Below are 23,198 nucleotides of genomic sequence, written 5' to 3'. Positions count from 1 at the left end.
TGATCCAGGGCTTCTTCAACATGCTGACATTATTTATGCTTATGTATAATTCAGCACTCACGTGTACAATTCACTTGAGTCTTGAGTTATACCAGGTTTCCTAGCAACAGGCCAAGTTATTCTTAGAGTACAGCCAAGCAAACAGGGATACTGCTCCCTAATTTTAAAGGAAATTTGTTATTTCAAATTAATATCAAAGTTATCATCATGAGAAAAAATAAGAACTTTATTGGACTCTGTTACACTTATTTTACAATTTAGTATTGCTTTATTTTGCATTACATAAGGTGGGGGATGTTACACCGTCATGTTTTTGACGTTCGGGACCTTTAAAGGTCTTAATCTGGCTATCCTTGCTATTAAGGAAAAGTGGGGTGTCTGCTTTACACTGGCAAAGCAAAGGGCTAAACCCCCCCTTTTTGCCCCCCAACTCCCTTGCTACTCTATCTCTATACCTTGATATAAAACACTCTTTTAAAACATGGTGGTTCCAACAATTCCTGGCAAGTGCTGCTTCCCTACCCCATCCCCCAACCTCCATCCCAACTGAGATGGTGCCCTTTGTGTCCTACCTGTTTAGTTCTGTAAGAACACCTTAAATCTGGCCTCCGTCAGACCGTGGCTGAACACCTCTCACCTGTGAATGCTGTCTAGTCTCATTTTAGCCCACGGCCAGACCAGCAGCTACCACTCGAGTGTTTACAATGCACTGAGCACTTTGCAGAGTAACTTTACACTTTTAAACAATCTTACGTACTAGGTACTATTTTTTATTCAAACGAGGAAAATGCTGAGGCTCAGACAGAGTCACACAGATAGTCACCGGCCCAAGGTCATAAAGCATAGTATGTACTCAATAAATATTAGCCGCCCAGTTTGACAGAAATGGCAAAGCTGGATACAAACCCCAACAGTCTGACTTCCAAGCCTATGTTCTTAGCCATTCTTAAGGGACCAACTCCAGCCTTCTGGTACAATTTGTTCCTCTTCTTGTCTCTCACCATATAAATGGAACCCCACGGACTCAGATGATTGAAACCAGCATCACTCCAGAATCTGCCTCTCCCTGTATCTAATCAATTGCCAGTTTTAAAATTTTAATTACTGAGTAGCTCAGCTATCAATTTCTCCCCATCCTCATTTTCACTCCTCTGTTTCAAATGGTCCATGGCCTGCCCCGGTCTCATCTCTAAATGCCTTCTCTACGCGTCAGCCGCAGTGACTGAAGACCATTTGTTTACGTCACTATGAATGTGCTCCCTGCTGCTCTCAATGTAAGGTTCAAACTCTTCAGTGTGGGTTGTGAACCCCTTCGTGACCCCAATCCCTGCCTCTTCTCCCCATTCCAGCCTTACCAAATGGGTTTTCATCTCCCTGCCTTTGACGTGCAGTTCTGTCTACCCCTCGGCAATGCCAGCCCACTTCCCCAATTCTCTCTCAGCTAGCTCCTAACAATCCCTGGCCTAGATGTCACTTCTTCCAGGAAGCCTACCAGGACAACCCCCCCCCCCCCAACACCCCAGACACCTCTCCTTTGGGTTCTCTGCAATTCCTCAATCACAGCACTAATCACACCATGCTGTACACCTGTCAGCTCATTTTCGCCCTCCTCTAAACTTTAAGTTCAAGATGGCAGAGCTGGTGTCTGTCACGAGTAAAGTTGTATCCTCGAACCTGACAGAGCCTGGTACGGAACAGACCGTTCTATTCTACCTCCTTGTGTGCTACCTCTCCTGAAGAAGTTTCCTGACGGTGCCCGCCTGCCTTGCCTCTCATCTATGCAAGTGTCTTATCCAGGGAAGATTATTAGTACAATTTTTGGATGAGTTCAAGCCTTTACTTACTAGCCAGACCTTACGTTTTAGAAGGGACAGGCACATTCTGCTCAATGCTTGATAAACCCGACTGCCCATATAGGTCTAAAAAATATAGGATGGCTGCTAACTCATAAAAGCTGTAAAAAAAGGGGGGGGGGGATCCTTCAAAGCTTAAGTCTCCATTTTAATCAAATAACTTTATAGTGCAAATATAATAAATTCACATGCATTTACTTTTACATACTCATATAACAAGATAAGTACATTGACCTAAAGTCGCACTGTTTTCCCAAGTGAATCTTCATTTTAACCAAACCTACAAAGCGCTTATGGAAAGCACTTCTGGCAAAGCTATAATCGCGCAGCATCAATGCTGTAGTGTAAAACACGAATTGAACAAACTCAAGCTGTAGAAGCAGTAGTCACATCAGCCACCCTGCTCTTCTGGGGAAGGACCCACACACACACTCCTCCCCAAATACTATGATGCTACACATAGTAGGGGTTTAAGGACCGAACAGAGTGTTTGCATCACACAAGTAAAGACTTCACAGAGGAAACCCGTCATAGAAATGGTGGTTTTTGTGTTCGTTTTTTGCTTTTTAAGGATACTGCAATAGAAATATATTAACGATTGGCCTCAAATATCCAACATTTTTCTTACATTTTAAATCAAAGTTGTAGGATCCTATAGGTCTCAATAAAGAACTCTTCACAGCACAGCTGTGGTTCATTTTAAAACGCAAAATGTTCCCTTTGCGATATATCCTTACAAATAAACATAATATACATATAAATGAAAAGTTCAGATCCTGCATCAAGCATTACTCTATCTTGCCCTCTGATACAAACCTGGATATAGTCAAATTTGCAAACTGTTCACTTAATATTTTAGTTGAAGCAAAAGTAAAATAGATATGGGCTTTCAGCAAAGCAGACCTTTATGAATTCTCAGAGGCTCAGCTGAAGTCACGATTGGTGAGGACGAGTGGAGCCACAAGGGTCCAGACATAAAGGAGGAGGCAGACCCAGCTGGAGCTGATCTTGACCCACACGGCTGGCCACTTGCTGGTCATGCTCTGGAACTTTGCATCGGGACTAAGAAAACAGAAGAGAGTCAAGTAAAGGAGCCTGTTATCAGTATCCAGCAGCCCCCTGGCCAAAGCCAAGGAGGAGGCTGACACTACTCTCTAGTAAGGTTCTAGGAGGAACTTGAGAAAGCTGCTATTATTACTTTTTTATAAGCAGGGGACTCTGCCTCTCAAAGAGCTTTTATCTTCTTGCTAGCACGAAGAACTCTGACTACCGTATCCCCTGGGCAAAGTTCTTTAGGAACGTCTAGCTATTCTAGATATTGGCAAAAGTCTACATTGAAATGGCATCCCTCAAACTTGCCTTCTGTATCACATCATTACTTTGACCGGAATACTCTATATGGCCACACATAGAGGAAAATTAGTAAACAAAGATGGGTCAGGCTGCTTTATGTCATGATTTTCTCTCTCAAGTAACTCAAGTCTGGAAGGGGTCTCCATGATTTGTACTGTAAGAACTCCAACTGGATTTTAAATCCAATAGGAGAAAAACTCAAAGGCACTTCAGAAAAGAGCACTGAACACAACTTCATGATATGGGCAAGACAAGGGGGTTCTGGGGTCAAGCAATGGATGGAGATTTTCAAGGGGGCCAAGTGGTCTTCCACCTGGTTAGTCTGTGCCTCCTACCTGTACCAACTGGTCAGGGTCATCATGATGTACAAGGAAGCCAAGGAGAGCATGAAGTGGAATAAGAAGTAGCTGTACTGCACTCCTTCTTTCTCATTGTCCACAGCCCGCCGAGGCTGTCCATCTTCTTCATCACTGCCACCATTGGTGGTTGTATCACGGAGGATCACGCTGTCACTTCCTGACAAGGTCAGCTTACTTACTTGGCTATTGTTGGAAGTGCGGATGCTGGAAAGTGATCCAAAAGAAGACAAATCAGAAAGGGGCTAGGAGGTGAATTGCTGCCATTGGCCTATATACATGACGGTTATTCCTGAACTACTATTTGGGGACTGAAGGCCTTCTGGAGGGCTACCTGTCATCACAAGACAGCAGGGGTGGGGGCACCTGGCTGGCTTACTCAGTAGAGCACGCGACTCTTGATCTCAGGGTTGTGAGTTCAAGACCCACATTCAATGTAGGGATCACTTAAAAATAAAATCTTAAAAAAAAAAGAGAGTACTTTTATCAGTTACTACTTGATGGCTTAACTGCTTAGGAGTTTTCACTATGCTCTCAATGTCTGCTTCCATGACTTCACAAGTGCCTCTTCTATGCTTGGAATACAACACCCACAAACCTTCTCCCAGCTAACTTACTTATCCTTCAGTTCTCTATATGCCACATCTTCTAGAAAGCCTTCCCTGACATCAGTTCATCACCAGGCTGGGTTAAAATCCCACAGCTCCTTATGCTTCCCTCTGCTGTAGCACTTACCATGCCTGTCTTTCTTGCTAGTCCTAGAACTCCTCAACAACAACGACCATAGTCATCTCTGCGTTTCTAACAGTAGATGCTAACTGTAAGTGTGTTAAATGACTGAATTAAAAAAAAAAAAAGTACATACAACTAAAGGACAAGAACCACACAATCATCTCAACAGACATAGGAAGAGCATTTGACTAAAATCTAATAATGCCTTTTCCTGATAAAAACACTCAACCTAGGAATAGAGAACTTCCTCAAACTGATAAAGGGCATCTATGAAAAACCCAGAGAAGACATGCTTAATAGTGAAAGACTAAAAGCTGTCCTGCTAAGATCAGGAACAAGACAGGTAGTCTACTGTCCCCATCTCTATTCAGCATGGTACTGGAGGTTCGAGTCAGAGTAATTAGGCAAGAAAAAGATAAAAGGCATCCTGATTGGAAAAGCAGTAAAATGATCTCTACTTGCAGATAACTTGACCTTGTACGTGGAAAACCCTAAGGAATACACATACTATTAGAATCAATAAATAATCTTGCAGGACACAAGATCAATATACAACAATTCTATGTCTATACATTAACAATGAACAACCTAAAAGACAAATTAAGAAGACAATCTCCCTATGGGGCATCTGGGTAGCTCAGTTGGTTAAGCGTCCAACTTCAGTTCAGGTCATGATTTCATGGCTTGTGAGTTTGAGCCCTGCATCGGGCTCTGTGCTGACAGCTCAGAGCCTGGAGCCTGCTTCAGATTCTGTGTTTCTTCTCTCTACCCCTCCCCCACTCACGCTCTCTCTCTCTCTCTCTCTCTCTCTCTCAAAAATAAACATTAAAAAATTTTTTAAATTAAAAAAATCGAACTTATAATACTTAGAAATGCAAAAAAAAATATTTAAGACTTGTATGCCAATAACTCTAAACCACTGATAAGAAACTGAAGACTTAAATGAAACATCCTATGTTATAAACTAGAAGCCTTAATAGTGTTGAGATAGTAATACTCCCCAAGTTGACGAACAGATTCAATGCAATCCTTATTTAAATCTCAATTAAACTGACAAGCTAAACCCAAAATTTACATAGAAATGCAAGGGACTCAGAATATTCAAAACAATCTTGAAAAAGAACAAATTTGGAGGACTCATGCTTCCTGATTTCAGAACTTAGTACAAAGCTACAGTAATCAAAACCGTGTGGTACTAGAATAAGGATAGATACACAGATCGATGAAACAGAATTACAAGTCCAGAAATAAACCATTACATTTATGGTCAATGGATTTTTGACAAGGATACCAAGACAACTCAATGTTGGAAAGAATGGTCTTTTCAACAAAGGGTGCTGAGCCAAGTAGATACCCACACATGACGGAATGAAGCTGGACCCCTTACTCAAGTCATATATAAAAACAATAAAAAGACAAATAACCCAATTTAAGAGTAGGCAAAAGATCTAAACAGACATTTCTTCAGGATATACAAATGGCTAACAAGCACATGAAAAGAATGCTCAATATCATTAGTTGCCGGGAAAACACAAATCAAAACCGTAATGGAATGCCACTTCACATCCTCTAGAATGGCTACAACAAAAAAAGACAATTACAGTATTTTGATTAAGAACTGATGAAAAAAAAAATTAAAAAAAAAAAAAAAGGGGCGCCTGGGTGGCGCAGTGGGTTAAGTGTCCGACTTCAGCCAGGTCACGATCTTGCGGTCCGTGAGTTCGAGCCCCGCGTCAGGCTCTGGGCTGATGGCTCAGAGCCTGGAGCCTGTTTCCGATTCTGTGTCTCCCTCTCTCTCTGCCCCTCCCCCGTTCATGCTCTGTCTCTCTCTGTCCCAAAAATAAATAAACGTTGAAAAAAAAAAATTTAAAAAAAAGAACTGATGAAACTGGAAGACTCATACATTGCTGCTGGGACTGTAACATGATGTAGCCACTTTAGACAATACTTTGGCAGACCAGCCATTCTGCAACTAGGTATGTATCCTAGAAAATTTAAAGTGTACATCCACACAAAAAACTTGCACACATATGTTCATAGCAGCATTATTCATGCTAGTCCCACAGTGGAAACAACCCCAAAACGTCCATCAACTGATAAAGGATAAACAAAATGTGGTATATATGCACACAACAGAGTATTATTTCCAACAATAAAAAGGAATTAAGTACTGATATGTCATAACATGGATGAACCTTGAAGACATTATAGTAAGTAAAAAAAACAGTCACAAAAGACCATGTATTTTATGATTCCATATATATGAAACATTGGAATAAGCAAATTTGCAGAGACAAAAGGAGATTCATTTCTGCCAAGGACTAGAGAGGGAGGGAATAGAAAGGTGACTGCTAATGAGCATGGTTTCTTTTTGGCAAAATAAAATGTCCTAAAACTGATTGTGGTGATGGTTGCACAATCCTGTGAATAGACTAAAAACCTGAGTAGTATAATTTAAAAGGGTGAATTTTATAGTATGGAAATTATATCTCAAAAGCAATACACAACACGTTAGGCCAAAAGCAAAACAAACAAAAAAGATCAGACAATATAACAAACACATGAGCACAGCTGTGTTCCCATACAACTTTATTCGCAAGAACAGGCAGCCAGCACAAGGGCTATAGTGTGCCAATCCGTATTTTAAGCAAGCATCAAAAAAAAAAAAAAAAAAGATAAATCTACACAAAATGTGGAAAGCTGTCCAAATTATAACAACAAAGTTCATATCTGAGAATACTACATGGATTTATATGGTACATTCCTAATTGATTTTAAGTTATTATTTATCAAGTGATATCATGTATATAACTATACATAAAATTGTGTATATTTCTACAGATACAAATAGATTGACAGACACTTAAGTATAAGCAAAGGGGAAAAGTGTGAACTATTATGTACCATATAATGTTAACCATGGAAGAGGTAAATTTGGAGTGAGGATACTTTCATTCTCCACTTTATACTTTTCTCACTTGTCAATTTACATAAATATATCCTTGCCCATTTTTACCTCATATTTTTAATTATTAAAATAACATATGCTATTATGCAGAAAATACCAATAAAAATGGGTAAGAAATGAATCACCTTTTATCTATACATTTGCTTATTCCAATGTTACATATATAGGAGTGCAAAGTGCTAAAATAGGTTATATCTGAGCTCTTGGATTAACTAGAGACTTTAAAATTAGCTGTAACAGAATTCTGTAGTTTTGGGTTTTTTTTTTAAGTTTATTTATTTTGAGAGAGAGAGAGTGTACGTGCACGCATGGGGGTGGGGGGGTTGGGGTGAGGGAGAAAGGGAGAGGGAGAGGGTTAGGCAGAGAGAGGGAGGGACAGAAACCCAGGCAGGCTCTGCGCTGACAGTGCAGAGGCCGACTTAGGGCTCAAACTCACAAGCTGTGAGATCATGACCTGAGATCCAGAGTCAGACACTTAACTGACTTAACTGCCACCCAGGCACCTCTGTAATTGTTTATTTTTTTTACAATGATCAGGAAATAAAGATTTTCTTACAAAAAAATATCAACCAGAGCCATTACTCTAGTTGATCTAGGGTCAGATGAAGACTTTATCCTCTAGTGAAAGAGAAGGTATCTCTATGTCAGTTTGGAAGGAATTATTTGATGAGACAATTTACTGGGCTTTAAGAAATATCCATGGCTGGGTAACTGAGGCAAGTCAACGGCTTCCCATAAAGAAGAGTTAAATTGTTGTTTTTAATTCCTCACACTGCTTTTTGAAAAGAAAATAGCTTCTTTGCTCTATTATTAACTGTCCTAAGAATCTTGTCCCAAGTACTTTTTAACTTACCTAGAATACAAAAGGCAGAGAACAAAGCCTGTCAGCCCAATAAAATTCTCTAGATCCAGATGATGCCCACTCTTTGAGGGCGGACCAGAGGTAGGAACTACAGCAGTTGAATTTCCAGGAGCCAAAGTTGGTGCGGTCATGTGTGTAACAATGCTGAACAGGCCAGGGTTGCAGGAACGATCTGAAAATGGAAAATTTATTATCCTTAGAACTCTTCTTGTTCCAGGAAACGATTTGAGGGATCTGCTCACACATTTATTCAGTCATGATGTATAGCATGAGACTGCTATACTTAAAAGAACCTGGAAACTTAGACATATTTGTATTGCAATCAGTGACTTAGTTTTAGAAAAAAAGATGCAACAAAATATTTGTCAAATTTCATAAATGTCAATCTTCATTTTACGGATTTTGAAGTTTACTGGCAAATCTTTTTGCGTCTATAGTTTTACAAAGGCTTTAAGCGCAAGGAATTTTTCCCTAGTTTTGTTTTTACATAGTTAAATAGGAGTACAAAAACAATAAGTTGAGTCATCATTGGAAGGTCTGCAGTAACTGTTTTCCTTTAAAACAAGTCCACAGAATACCCTATTGAGTGAGACACAATGCAAAGGAGATTTCTCACAGTCATTTCTTCTAGAGCCTTAACACCAAAGTGAAATTCAATTAAAAAATGCTACAGAGGGCCAAAACAATGTTGCCTTGTCCAACTCTTAACTAGTCTGACTTAGTCTAAGTTCAGGGAAAAGCTTAGACTGTATAAAGGACTGTGGTCCTTCAGGCTATCAGCTATGAACAGCTAAGAACAGACATGAAGAATAAAACTTGAAATGTAAGTTATCTGCATCATAGTTAACACTGTACATTGGAGTGAACTTTTTTGTTTGTTCGCCTGTTTAATGTTTGCTCTACCTCTAGTTTTGCACCTGCCAAGAGTAATTTCCTACTTTCTTCTCATCAAATGAATGTGCTATCGACATTCCCTTACCAGGTTCATTGGACATGGCTGACCAGGTGAGGTACATGGTGTACAGGGTGATGAGAGAGGACTGCAAGAGACCAGAACGAGGCTGGTGTTCCTGTGAAATCAAAAAGAAAACAATGCCACAGGAACTGCAAGGGCTGACTTCTAAAACCCAGTGGATTTCCCTAGGCTCCCCTGAAATACTATTGACTGAGAACCTGCTGATTCTACTTGACAGCTGAAAGATGAAAGGTAACCTGTCAGTCTGAGTTAGCCTGAAAAAGAACCGAGAAAGAGGAACCATGTACTATTGGTTCTCAAGGGATTTCATAGTCCTGGAATTCCTGTATATCCCACAGGGGCTTGATTTACTAGTCCCTTGGTGTAGGAGAATCTAAGCTTAGCTCTGGCCTAACTAGCTACCAGGTGATCCATCATCTCTCTGCAACTTCAGCTTTTTCATTTTTGAAAGGAGAGGCGATGTCTCATATTCTTTTCATATTTCTCATCTACAACTCTACGAATTTTGTAAGTATGGTTTTTAAATGGTGAAACTTGCACACTTGAGTTTTATTTTTAAATACTAAAAGCAATGATTTTCTAGTTTAATATCTTGGCTAAGGTTTCCTAAGAATCACTCACGATGTAAAGTATTTTATAAGAGCTACAAATTTTCAGGTTACCTAGGGTTTTTTTTTTTTTTTAAATGACAGGGAAATTATTCACTCAATGGCACACTTTACAGTTACTAAGTTTTAATTATAAAGACTTTATCATAATATGGGAAAATATTTAAGTACATAATCTTAAACATAAACTCACATAAAAGATTATGTCAGTTAAAGTTTAGCATCAATTAAAAATCTGTCACAGGAGGACGAAGCAGAAGACCATACCTGAATTTTTGGGTGGATGGATATAACAGAAACCACAACGCAAAGGACCAAATTAATACTAATGAAGAACTTGTTCTCCGTGCAGCCATCCGGTTTGGTGTAGTATGCATAGAATAACCCGACAAACACGACTGACAGGATGTAACAGATGCTTGTGACGGAGAGTAAAGCTAGAAAAAGGGAAGCCAACATGAATGCTCGTGATTGTAACAAACTTTTCTAATGAAGACCAATTGTCTTCTACTCCATATAAAAATAAAGACACATTATTTTATTGTTAGGGTGGTCAACATCTTACAGGAAAATTACAGGAGACCCAAGGCTGATGTTTCAGACAGCATTAGAGGCAGCTCAATGTTAAATTCAAAAATCCACCAAGCAACTGAATTCACTTCCTAGACTACCTTACTTAATTCCATGGGTTGAAAAACCAGACATGTGATCATTCCAGCTAGAGTAAACTCCAACTGTATGCAAAGCAATGTTCATTACAAGCCTTTCTTAGGAACCTACAAAACTTCTGGGCCGTCAAACTGGCTGAGGTCCAGTAAGCTAGATGCCAGGGATGGTGTTAACAGAAAACAATGGACAGGCATCTTTTATGATGTTTGTCCTCTGCAGCTACTGCCACATAAACCTGTTTCCTGTCACTGTGAGACCACATCATTGTGGGAAAGTGGTATATTTGCTCTTTTTAAGTACCTAAAATAATATTCCTTTCTGTTCACATGGACAATCAACAATTAGCTGTGTAACTCTGAAAATTAGAAAACTTGACAGAGTAACAGCATGCTCAGACCAACTATAGCAACATTGAGCTCAATTAACTTATACTTAATTCACAGCAGACTTATTTGAGAAAACTAGTTTCCATTTATCATAATCTCCATGGATTTTGTATGTTTAAAATTAAATGATGTATATATTACTATCAAATGATAATGTATATTAAATTATTAGCATAGTTCCTAATGTTTTTCCATAAGAACATGCAAGATTTCTCTACTTTTTAGTTACTCCAAAGTATGGCAAATGCTCAGCTCATTATCAAATTCTTCTAAAGTTGAGTGAGTCCAAATGAATTATAAAAAGTGGAAGTAAATAGAGGGGCACCTGGGGGGTTCAGTTGGTTAAGTGTCTGACTCTTGATCTCGACTCAGGTCATGATCTCATGATTCGTGAGACTGGTTCATGAGATTGAGGCCCGTGCTGGCCTCTGCACTGACAGCATGGAGCCCACTTGGGATTCTCTCTCTCCCTCTCTCTCAAAATAAATAAATAAACTTAAAAAAAAAAAAAAGTCTGGAAAGACATAGACTAATATGTTAACAGTGAGTATTAATTACTGAAGAGTTGGATTATGGGGGAATGTTTTCTTTTGTGATTTTTGGTTTTCTGAGTTCTTGACACAGAGCGGCTATTACTTTTTATTTTTTTAGTGTTTATTTTATTTTTGAGAGAGAGACAGAGTGTGACTGGGGGAGGGACAGAGAGAGAGGGAGACACAGAATCTGTGCTGTCAGCACAGAGCCTGAGGTGGGGCTCAAACCTGCGAACTGTGAGATCATGACCTGAGCCCAAGTCAGACGCTTAACCGGCTGAGCCACCCAGGCGCCTCGCTATTACTTTTATAATGGGTGGAGGGGCAGGAGCTGGGTCCTGGTCCATTTATTTTTTTTAAATGAGGTATGCTGGGTCATTGCCCCTAGTAAGGAGAGAACTCAACTCCCACCCCATTGTTACAAGCTGTATATCCTATTTCCACCCTAGAAATTTTAAGTGCCCTTTTTCTACCAGAAAGCTTTTATAAGGGGTGTGAGTCATATTCTGAATAAAGCAGTAAGGACTGTTCACTTCTATCTGCCTGAGGGATGTGGGCAGATGACCCGTATGTATAACCCACCTGAATCCCCTGTCTATGGCAACAAGGAAATCAAAACCAAAACTACATCACTATATACAACTGTTTTTCTTTATCTAAACACATCTAGTTACATTATAAATCTCAAAATAAATGAATTGAGAGAAGCCAATGATTTATGTTATCTGTGCTTCCTCCTTTTAGTAATGTATACAATTCAGAACTGACTTGGGGCGCCTGGGTGGCTCAGTAGGTTAAGCCTCCGACTTCAGCTCGGGTCATAGTCTCACAGTTCTTGAGTTCGAGCCCTGTGTCGGGCTCTGTTCTAACAAACAGCTCAGAGCCTGGAGCCTGCTTCAGATTCTGTATCTCTCTCTCTCTATCTCCCTCCCCTGCTCATGCTCTGCCTCTCTCTGTCTCTCAAAAATAAATAAATGTTAAAAAATTAAAAAAAAAAAAAAAAAAAGAACTGACTCAACTGGAAAACTGTAGTTTTTAAAAATCAGCTCTCATTTGGAAGTTTATACATTTAAATCAATGAAGATTTTTACTGCACATCCTATTTATTTTTTTGTTTCAAGTTTTTATTTAAATTCTAGTTATTAACATATATGACAATATATGATAACAACATATATGGTAACTCTAGTAGAATTTAGTGATTCATCGTTTACATACAATACCCAGTGCTCAACACAAGTGCTCTCCTTAATGCCCGCCTCTATTTAGCACATTCCCCCACCTACCTCCCCTCCAGCAACCCTCAGTTGGTTCTCTATAGTTAATAGTGTCTAACGTACATTGTTTAATGTAGCATAATGCAGTATGGCTCTTATAGGTGAGTTCAGATACTTACCAGCATACCAACACCTTGGATTTCCTTCTTCCATTCGATTTACCCATGATTCATTCACAGAGTGAGCAAAGTCTACCAACAGCACTAGCTGGATGAGGATGAACAAAAAGGCCCCTACCATGCCAACAACAAACCAGGCTACAAAGCAAAAGAACAAAGGTATTCTTAACCACAGGAGTAACATTTCAGAATATCACTGCCCAACATTTTAAAACAATTTTAATTCAAGTAAGAGGTGGTAAAGAATATTCTGTCTCCAGCAGCACAGCAAAATTATTCCAAATCCAAACTCAAAGGCATTCTCTGAGAAGTGTTTTGTTGGGTTTCAGACCTTTTAAAACTTGTTCTAGCTTGTGCCAAGGGGAGCCTGGGATCTGACATTCCAAATGGTACAATAAGCATTTTCCTTTATTTTACAAGGGAAAAAAAAAAATCACAGTGGAAATCCACAGAAGTCACTTGATGTTATGGTAAGAAAGCAGATTAAGACAGGGATATGAGCACATATGAGTTCCTACAGGTCCCTATGTTGACAAGCTCTCTGATTAACTTAGTACTGCCAAGTGAGAAGGTAAGCTATATTAAGATACTGGCAAAATATGGTTCCAGCTGAGAAGTGGGCTGAATGCCTCCTGGGTTTATACAATTAATTACTATCTTAATATTAGTACTGAGTCATATAGTTGAATACCACTTCATTCAATTGCCAGTTCTGCAAAACCAGTAATGAAAATGTAGCTTAAACTCCATCATTTGTAGAGTCTGTGTATATTATAATTAACCCCCTTAAGTAGCATACCTGTGGCAAAATGGCCCCCAGGGATGTAGAAAGAGCCAACCATGATACCAACGATGGCAGCAATTTTGAAGAACCAAAACCTATTAAAATATAAAAAAGTACATTTATGAAATGTTAATTTTTGCTCTTATGCTGAGAAAAGTGAATTTCTGAAATGCAAAAATAAAGACTCAGCATTTCCAACATGATTGTCTGGGCTTATCCCTTCATTTGATATGAAGCTGTTTCACTCAATCTTTCATACAATTTAAAGACAAACATTAGCCCAGAGAACAAATCACTCATAGATGTAAGAGAAAAACACATAACTTAAGAATTTCCCTACATTTAGCAATTAAAGATAGGAATTTTTCTAGAATTCTGGGGCATTCTAAACTAACCATGTTAGCTAAATATGAAGCAACTAATTATTGGATCTAGGAAAAAGTTATCGTCTAATCCTTCTTTCACAATACAGGACCTAAGTGCCTTGTGCCCACAATCACACAGTTCATCACTGGCAAAGCCAGGACCAAAGCTGGCTTTCAGTTCATGATCTTTAAAGACTGCCTTGTATGGCAGAGTGAAAAGAATCAGGCTTTGGAGCTGGACAGACCTGAGTTTCAATCCTACCTCTAACTCTCACTGGCTCAGAAATCTCAGACACTCCAGTCTCTCTGAAGTTCAGTTACTGCATCTATAAAAAGGGGATTATGATACATATAAAGTTTACAGAACTTTCAGTCTTCAAATAAGAATTACTTGAAACCGGGGCGGCTGGGTGGCTCAGTTGGTTTAAGCATCTGAATCTTGATTTCGGCTCAGGTCATGATCTTGGAGTCCAGGGTTCGAGTCCCACTTTGGGCTCTGTGCTGACAAGTGTGGGGCCTACTTGGGATTTTCTCTGTTTCTCTCTTTCTCTCTGCTCCTGCCCCACTTGTGCATTCTCGCTCTCTCTCAAAATGAATAAATTAAAAAACAAAAAAAAAGAATTACTTGAAACTAAGAGGAACTGGGGCAGTCAGGAATGGAAAACGACAGATGTGTAAATCAGTGATCCAGTTTATTTTTCTGTATACTGTTTAATATATCAGGTACATTTTTCTCTTTTAACAATAAAAAGTATATGTGTCTGTGTGTGTGCAGTGCCTAGCACAGTGCGTGAACTGTTTTCACGGGTGTTTGATAAAAATCTAGGAACCTGAAACAAAGGTATTTTTTTTTTAATTTTTTTTTTTCAACGTTTATTTATTTTTGGGACAGAGAGAGACAGAGCATGAACGGGGGAGGGGCAGAGAGAGAGAGGGAGACACAGAATCGGAAACAGGCTCCAGGCTCCGAGCCATCAGCCCAGAGCCTGACGCGGGGCTCGAACTCACGGACCGCGAGATCGTGACCTGGCTGAAGTCGGACGCTTAACCGACTGCGCCACCCAGGCACCCCTGAAACAAAGGTATTAAAAGAAAGGACAAGATTTTCCTCATCCCCTCTACCCTCTCTGTGCTACAGAGCTCCAACTGGAAATAACACTGAAACAACCTCACATGTACAATAGGTCAGAAACAGATCAAAAATATATGTGGACCACCGATTCATACACTCTACTGCTTCCATCCGAATAGCAACATTAACTGCTCAACAGGAGGATCCACGCCATAATATAGCAAGTAAATAATAAAATAAATTGTACATACCCATTGTGTACTGCTGCTCTGGGATCTTTACTTGTTTTTACTTTTAACATGAGCAGAGAGAAGACAAAGAAAAAGATGGCCAAGGCAAAGTTGATCCGATATACAGCTTTATAACCAACCAGCACGTCACAATCTTGATCTGCCTTTATATCAGCCACCTTGATTTTAAACCCCCCTTCACAGAATCCAGGGATCTGGAAAAAGCAATTGCAATGTTATGGCAATATCCACATTTAAACGAAGATTCTATCCCATCACAAAAAAGCCTCGATTTCTAAAACTGACTGCTTCAACAACTGCAAGACTGTCCTGTGGGACTTCACTTTTTGCCTTCCAATTCACTTGCAACCTTATCACCAAACAGTAGAAACAACTTGTATTTTGCAAATAAAAGTGAAGTGCTCTTTTCTTATTGATGAGGTTATCTCCCATTTTGCCACAAATTTTCATGGCAACTGACTCCTTCCACAGGTGAAGGTCGAGTCTAGGTAAATGTTTAAATCTGAAACATACATGGAAAGATAATGTTTTCGTGTCACTCTTTTAATATCTTTCTCTGAGTTGTGACATGAGACTCTGAAGATGTTCGTTCTGACCTTTATTTCTGGAAAAGGACTAACCCTTTCATAGTCTATGTCTTGACTATACCCAAAAGTAATTTAAAAACCCAACAATTACAATGAACTTGACTGAGTTTTACAATGGTGAAAAGTTGGGACGTTAATCACAACTAAAATTGTGCCAACTGTAAAAATAATACAAATAACCAGCACATTAAGGCCACTGTTACTTCTCCTTACCTTCTTCAGCTGAGACTCCATCCCTTCTGTCAGCATGATACAGGACACAGCAGCGCCCAGGAAGAGAATGAAGGCGTAGATGAGGCGGGTCACCGTGGAATTCTTACTATTGGGGCAGCAGCTACACAGCAGACATGACGCACCACTGCAAAGGCACGGAACCTGCGACAAGCACACCACAGCCATGTGAGACCTCTTTCAGTGGGCCTCTTCGTGTCGTAAGTGTCACAGAGCAGAAGATGAGGAGTTCGGCCAGGTTTTCACAGCTTTACCTGAGATAGTTATAGCTGGGAGGAGGAAGTGATTAAAAGCACGGATTCTGGAGTCAATATTATTTCTGTCACTCTACCTCAGCAAGTTACATAAGCTAAGCTTATTTCTCCCTCTGTAAAATAGACTCAATAACAGAATCTTCCTCCCCCACACATTGCTGTATGAAATGAGTACTCAACACAGGCCTAAAACATGGAAGGAGCCCAGTATATGTTAGTTATATTCACACAGAGTATACTTTATTGAAAAACAGTATATATTAATACTGAGAAGAATAGGGGCGCCTGGGTGGCTCAGTCGGTTGAGCATCCGACTTCGACTCAGGTCATGATTTCACAGTTCGTGAGTTCAGGCCCCACGTCGGGCTCTGTGCTGACAGCTCAGAGCCTGGAGCCTGCTTTGGGTTCCGTGTCTCCCTCTCTCTCCCATCACCACCCCCCACACACACACACACAACTTGTGCTCCTCCTCTCTCTCTCTCTCTCAAAAATGAATAAACGTTAAAAAAAAATTTTTTTTAAATACTGAGAAAAATAAAAACCTAACTCCACTTGCTATTTAAGGAACCTAGTTACCAAATCTGGTATTATAACATAAAGCAACATTACATGGAAATCATCGTAAATAAGGTTAGCAAGAGCCATTTAGCTCCTTTCGAGAGTAACCTGGAGAGTCCTTACAGAATCACCATTTGACCCAGCAATTCCAGTCCTAAATAGATACCCAAAAGAACCGAAACAGGTATTCAAACAAAAGCCTGTACATGAATGTTCAAAGCAGCACTATTTACAGTTGCCAAAGGCAGAAACAACCCAATGTCTATCAACTGACGAATGGATACATAAAATGTGGTATATCCACACAATGGAATATTACTCAGTCATAAAAATGAACAAAGTACTGATATATGGTACGACATGGGTGAACCTAGAAAACATCATGCTAAGTGAAAGAAGCCAGACACAAAAGGTCACATACTGTATTTCATTTATCTGAAATATCTGGAATAAATAAATCCAGAGATGGAAAGCATTAGTTTCCAGAGGCTGGATGGGGGGGGGGGGGGAGTGGGGGGGTGAAGAAATGGGGAATGACTTCTTAATGAGAATCGAGCTTCTCCTTTGGGGAAGGAAAATGTTCTACACTAGACAGATGTGATGACAGTACAACACTGTGAATGTACTAAATACCACAAAATTACACACTTTAAAATGGTTAGTTTTATATTCTGTGAATTCTACCTCAATTGAAAAAAAGAAAAGTAACCTGGATCTCTGGTGAGCATTCCAGAGGAAGGCATAATTTGAGTCATTTTTATGTAGGCTTAATTAGGAAAGTGCTTGAATTGCTTTCACAGGTGACATTAAGTCACATCACAAGGGCAGGCTAAAGTCAGAATCATCAGCAGAAGCAGGAGATGTAAATTGTAGAGGATGCAGGGCGCCTGGGTGGCTCAGTCGGTTAAGCGTCCAACTTCGGCTCAGGTCAAGATCTCACGGCTCGTGAGTTCGAGCCCTGCGTCGGGCTCTGTGCTGACAGCTCAGAGCCTGGAGCCTGTTCCAGATTCTGTGTCTCCCTCTCTCTCTCTGACCCTCCCCCGTTCATGCTCTGACTCTCTCTGTCTCAAAAGTAAATAAACGTTAAAAAAATAAAAATTGTAGAGGATGCTGGTCTCACAGTATGGTCCCAGTCTTTACTTTTTATAGATGGTACCTTGTGTGGCCTTTATCATGGTTTTGTGTGATCTGGAGCAAGATGTTAAGCTTCTTAAAAGCCCAGTTTTCTCATCTGTAAAAATGGGCATTAACACCACCTACCCAAATAGTTACTGTGTGAAGAATGAGCTAGTATCAGGAATATCCAGCAAGTAGCATAATGCCTGACACAGCAGGGGCTCAATATTATCACGGTAGCCATTAACATTTGTTACCACAACAACCATGGGAAATTGATCACCCATATTCAGTATCCAATTCTTTTTTTTTTTTTTTTTAATTTTTTTTTTTCAACGTTTATTTATTTTTGGGACAGAGAGAGACAGAGCATGAACGGGGGAGGGACAGAGAGAGAGGGAGACACAGAATCGGAAACAGGCTCCAGGCTCTGAGCCATCAGCCCAGAGCCCGACGCGGGGCTCGAACTCACAGACTGCGAGATCGTGACCTGGCTGAAGTCGGACGCTTAACCGACTGCGCCACCCAGGCGCCCCTCAGTATCCAATTCTTAACCATAATCTGGGCCAAATGACCCAGAGGTCTGTAGCTAGCCAGCGACTGGAACAGAGGTTTTACAGTCAACAACGACACTAATCGCTTCAGGTTTATTTTGTCTGCATCCACACACTCCTGACTCTCTGTAGTTATTTATTTTCTGGCCCATAAAATAATCTCATAATAACTGCCTACTGTTTGTTATGGGTTGAACTGTGTCAAATTAGTATGTCGAAGTCCTGATCCCCAGTACTGGAGAATGTGACCTATGTGGAAACAGAGTCACTGCAGATGTAATTAGCTAAAATGATGTTATGCTGGAGAAGAGTGGGCACCTAATTAAACATGATTAGTGTCATAAAAAGGAGAATTTGAGCACAGACATGCAGCATGGGAAGAATACCAACTGAAGACGAAGGCAGAGATCTACAAGCCAAGGAATATCAAAGACTGATACAAACCACCCGGAGCTGGGAAAAAGGCATGGAATAGATTCTCTCTCATCACCCTCAGAAGGAGCCAACCCTGTCGACACCTTAATCTCAGACTTCTAGCCTCCAGAAACAGAGAGACAATAAATTTCTGTTGCTTAAGCCGCCTAGTTTGTGGTATTTTGTTATCGAGCCCTAGCAAACTAACATACCTACTTACTTGTTTATAAGTATCAGGAGACTTTAAGTACCTTTAGGAGGGACCACCTACTGTTTGTCTCCTGTATCTTTACACAGTAGGTACTCAATCTGTGGAACAAAGCTGTCCTACTGTTATTATCATTTCCCTATCTCAGTATATGACAACTCTATTCTTCCTGTTACTCAGGCCAAAAACCGTGGAGTCATCCTTGATGCCTTCTTTTTTTTCCAAAACCATCACCCAATCTGTGAGCACATCAGCTTTATCCTCAGAATATATATCCAGAATCTTTTTTTTTTTTTTAGTTTTTATTTATTTATTTTGAGAGAGAGAGAGAGAGAGAGAATATCCCAAGCAGGCTCTGCACTGTCAGCACAGAGCCCAACGCAGGGCTGAAACTCATGAACTGGAACTCATGAACCGTGAGATCATGACCTGAGCTGAATTGAGGGTCAGACGCTTAACCGATGGAGCCATCCAGGTGCCCCTATATCCAGAATCTGATTACTTCTTAGCATCCTTAACTATCATGTTGGTCTGAGCCACTACTATCATCACTCACCTGGATTAATTGCAATGACTCCTGTCTCACTGCTGAAGTGACCCATTCAGAAGCCAGAGTTGGTATAGGTTATTTTAAGATGAAGACATTTGAGATTCAACAAACACGGGAAAAAGCCTTCTTGGAGCTTTCTTCATCTAACTAAAAGCAGCAACTTCTAGGATATGAAGCTGCCATAAACTCTCTCTCCAAGAGTTTTATGGCCATGAAGAAGACAAAAGACCTCTGCACCTACACAAACAAGTATTATCACAAACTTCCTTATCTCCTGTTTGTTCTAAAAACCCACCTGTCTTCTCTAAAGAAACCTATCCTATAAAAGCCCTTTTCTTCTCCCCTATTAAGTTAGGTATATAATAAGCCATATTTTCTAACTACCCTTTTGAGTTATTAATCACTGAATGATGAAAAACATCCTGTGTATATGTGTGTTGCATGTGTACATAGCTCTTTTTTCTTGTGCTAATCTGTCTTTTGTCAGTTTAATTCACAGACCCCCAACCACTAACCTCACAGAGGATGCAAAGAACGTTTTTTCTCCTTTACATTGCTCTCCTCTTTCTTTTCTACCATCTGTTCTCCACACAACCACCTTGTTAAAACACAGGTCAGATCCCATCATTCCTCTTTTCTATAATGGATCCCTCTGTCACTTTAAGAGTAAAAGCCAAAGTCCTTAAATTATCCTACAAGACCAAACAATGGGTTATCTACAGGATTTGGCTGGCTCCCTGCTACCTTTCTGACTTTATTTCCTATTATTCTTCCCTTCCCTCATTCCATTCTCTGGTACACTGCACTTCTTGCTATTCCTGTTGAACAAAAGGGATTAATAAAATATAAAAGCAATTTATAGAGAGAAATGCTTTGATGGCATCAATTCAAATCTTAACTTTACAAAAAGCCAAAATGTGTTGCACGTTGTTAGGATTAAAAAAAAAAAAAGACATCTTTGTTTCAAATTACAAATCACTCCTTAATTAATTACCTTCTTAACTATATTTCTTCCTAAATCTATTTTGCAAATAGCCTGACCCACTAGTGGATCATAAAATTCAACCAGGATTTGTTTTAATGTGAAAGAAAAATTGTACAGCAGATGGTAAAGGTAAAATTTATTTCATGAAACTTGGGTCTAATTGGGCATATTAAATCGACTACATAAAATTTATTTCTTATTTTGGGTCAAGGTCAAAAAATTGGAAGACCGCTGCTCTCAAGGAACCTGGACTAAACACCCTTCCGATTTAAGGTCAACAGCCTTAAAGAATGGAAGGGCGCCAGGCTGGCTCAGTCAGAGGAGCATGTGACTCTTGATCTCAGGGTTGTGAGATGGAGCTCTACTAGGTGTAAAGATTACTTAAAATCTTTAAAAAAAAAAATGGAAAATACACTTTGTCCCTAAGAAATGGTAGTATAATGAGTTGAGATTGAGTCCTTGATCAACAAAATCAGCTGGGAAGTTATGAAACAAAAAAATGATTTTAAAGAATCATGATCCTCAGGGTCAAGTATATGAGGAAACTCACCATATTCTCGTCCCTAGATCCTAAACTTTCCTTTTTAAAATAGGCCGTTTACAACCTACAAAGTGATTCAATCCAATTTATTCACTTTATCCTCACAGCAGCTCTCGAGGTGAGGAACGCTGGAGTGATTATCCTCATGTTACAGGAAGCCAGAGATAAATGCCTTGGACAAGGTCTCAAAATGTTCACGCCATGGCTTCCAATTTTGAATAATAATCCACCAGGCTTTCTTTCCTTTGCACCAGAACTGCATACAGGCCTTGGTTAAAATCCCAGCTCTGCCACATACTCTGTAGCATTGGCAAATCCATGCTATGGGATAAATATATCGTTTAAGCCACCCAAAATTAAACGACGCCACCTTATGAAGGTACTTCGAAAAGAAGCAGAGCGCCCTCGCCCCGGAACTGTCATTCCGCGGTTCAGGTCCCAGCTCCAGAGGAACCCAGAGGCCTGAAGGCTCACGGGGGCGGGGCAATCGAAATTGTAAACAATGACGGCCTGGCCTCCTACATTCCCCCTACAAACCCGGAAGGCGAGCCGCGTGATCCCAATCTCCAGGGGCAATCACGGATTTTCATTTGGGCCCCCGGATACTCTGTGCAGCCCAGGGCCTGTGCCCCCCCACTCCTGGCCAAGGACCGACAGAGTCTGGGCCTGGGACTCCCTGTTGCCCTCCCCCAAACTACACGTCCAACGGAGAGATCAGATCCTGGACTCACCCAGCTGGCGAGGGAGAAGACGCCCAGCACAGCCCCCATGGTGACGCCTGGTGATGGAAGCGGCCGGTCGGTAGGCTTCTAGCGCGGTGGTAACTGCCAGTCGAGGCGTCTCCCCAGAAACGCGACGTTTTCTCAGGCCGGAAACGCGCGAGTTGCGTCATTGCGCGACCCCGCCCACCGCCCTCAGCTGCTGCTGCCCGAGAGAGCCTCTGTCATTGGTAGAGGGAGAAGGCGGAGCTAAATCGACCTGGCCGTATACGGGAGGCGGGGCTAAACCAAGCCAGAGGGGAGGGAGGAGGCGGGGCTAACCCGGCCGGCGGTGAGGGAGGAGGCGGGGCTAAACCGGCCTGGAGCTAAGGGAGAAGGCGGGGTTAACGCCGCCTGGCGCTGAGGTGGGAGATGGGGAGAAAGCGGCCCAGAGCGGCAGGAGGTGTGAAGGCTTTATTCCTTCACCTGACTTGTATTCACTGGGAGCCCGTTATGTGTCGAGATCTGAGGTACAAAAACACACAGGAATTTATGGCCTACTTAAGAGCTGACACCGAACATAAATGCACCGTGACACACGGTGATGAGTACTCTGAAGAAGTAGTACGAGGGAATGTCCTTTCAATAAAAGCTTATTTATTAACGCTTACTATGTGAGGGGAGAATCATGTGGTTGGGGGTGTGTTTTAATCCGTTAAAATTACACACACTGGAAGGGTGTTCTGAGGAATTTGTATTTAATCTGAGAACCGAAAGATGAGTCCAAGCTAATCGGGGAAAGATGAGCGTTGTTTCTTAAAATGCGGAATCTATATACCACTTGGGGTAAATGGGAGGGTCTTGGGTGCATGAACACATTAGGTAACGCTGAAAAAGGCAGAGTGAGCAAGTCCGGTTTCAAACCAAAGAGGAAAGTTCGTTCGCCGCTAGTACCTAACAGGTTTCTAACATTCGCTTGCCTCCATTTTTGACAGAGCGAAGGCTTCGTTTTCCAGGTCTCTCCAAAAGGTAAGCCCATCTCCAGGTAAGAAACGTTGTTTTGTTTTAGGATCAGTGTGTGTGCTTGCAGAAATCTGTTCATTTGTAGCAAGCCGTGTTCCCGAACCCCAAGTTCGGCTGCCCGTGGCTCCAAAGGCCAATACTCAAGAGGTGAGTTTTGCTTGGAAAGGAATATGAATTTTATTCAGGAGGCTGGCCACCTGAGGAGAAGGCAGACTCTTCTCCAAATGCCGACTCCGCCGAGGTTTCTGCCTGGCCCAGGGATTTTTCAAGGGATTCAGGGCAGGTCATCGGTACAGGGAATGCAGTGATCCCAAC

General features: G+C 40.9%; 2 protein-coding genes across 2 annotated transcripts in view; one reads left to right on the top strand and one right to left on the bottom strand.

Moving 5' to 3' along the window:
- Nucleotides 1–205: 205 nt before the first annotated feature.
- On the bottom strand, nt 206–22,050 carry SERINC3 (serine incorporator 3). The gene is made up of 10 exons (XM_011280708.4): nt 21,894–22,050; nt 15,965–16,126; nt 15,165–15,358; nt 13,492–13,571; nt 12,693–12,830; nt 9,976–10,145; nt 9,104–9,194; nt 8,116–8,296; nt 3,542–3,769; nt 206–2,915 (listed from the first exon to the last, which is right to left on the bottom strand). Exons 1-10 carry the CDS (start codon nt 21,930–21,932, stop codon nt 2,777–2,779), a joined length of 1,422 nt encoding a protein of 473 aa, XP_011279010.1. The 5' UTR covers nt 21,933–22,050; the 3' UTR covers nt 206–2,776.
- A 245-nt stretch (nt 22,051–22,295) lies between these two features.
- PKIG (cAMP-dependent protein kinase inhibitor gamma) overlaps nt 22,296–23,198 on the top strand; it is a 98,875-nt gene continuing 97,972 nt past the window's right edge. The window contains exons 1-2 of the mRNA XM_006929735.5: nt 22,296–22,390; nt 22,856–22,889. The gene's annotated coding sequence lies outside the window, so the exon portion shown is untranslated. The remainder of the gene's footprint in view (nt 22,391–22,855; nt 22,890–23,198) is intronic.

This window comes from Felis catus, chromosome A3 (genome assembly GCF_018350175.1).
Source record: "Felis catus isolate Fca126 chromosome A3, F.catus_Fca126_mat1.0, whole genome shotgun sequence".
Taxonomy (NCBI): Eukaryota; Metazoa; Chordata; class Mammalia; order Carnivora; family Felidae; genus Felis; species Felis catus.
Note: the sequence above shows the minus strand (reverse complement) of the source record. Positions and strands in the feature narration are given on the sequence as shown.

Excerpts from the sequence above, each read along its gene's own strand:
- SERINC3 (XM_011280708.4), bottom strand. The coding sequence starts at position 21,932 with ATGGGGGCTGTGCTGGGCGTCTTCTCCCTCGCCAGCTGG. Across the intron at positions 13,572-15,164 it reads AGAGCAGCAGTACACAATGG|GTTTTGGTTCTTCAAAATTG; the intron begins GTATGTACAATT and ends ATATTTTAATAG. Across the intron at positions 2,916-3,541 it reads ACCCTGACCAGTTGGTACAG|TCCCGATGCAAAGTTCCAGA; the intron begins GTAGGAGGCACA and ends CTGTTTTCTTAG.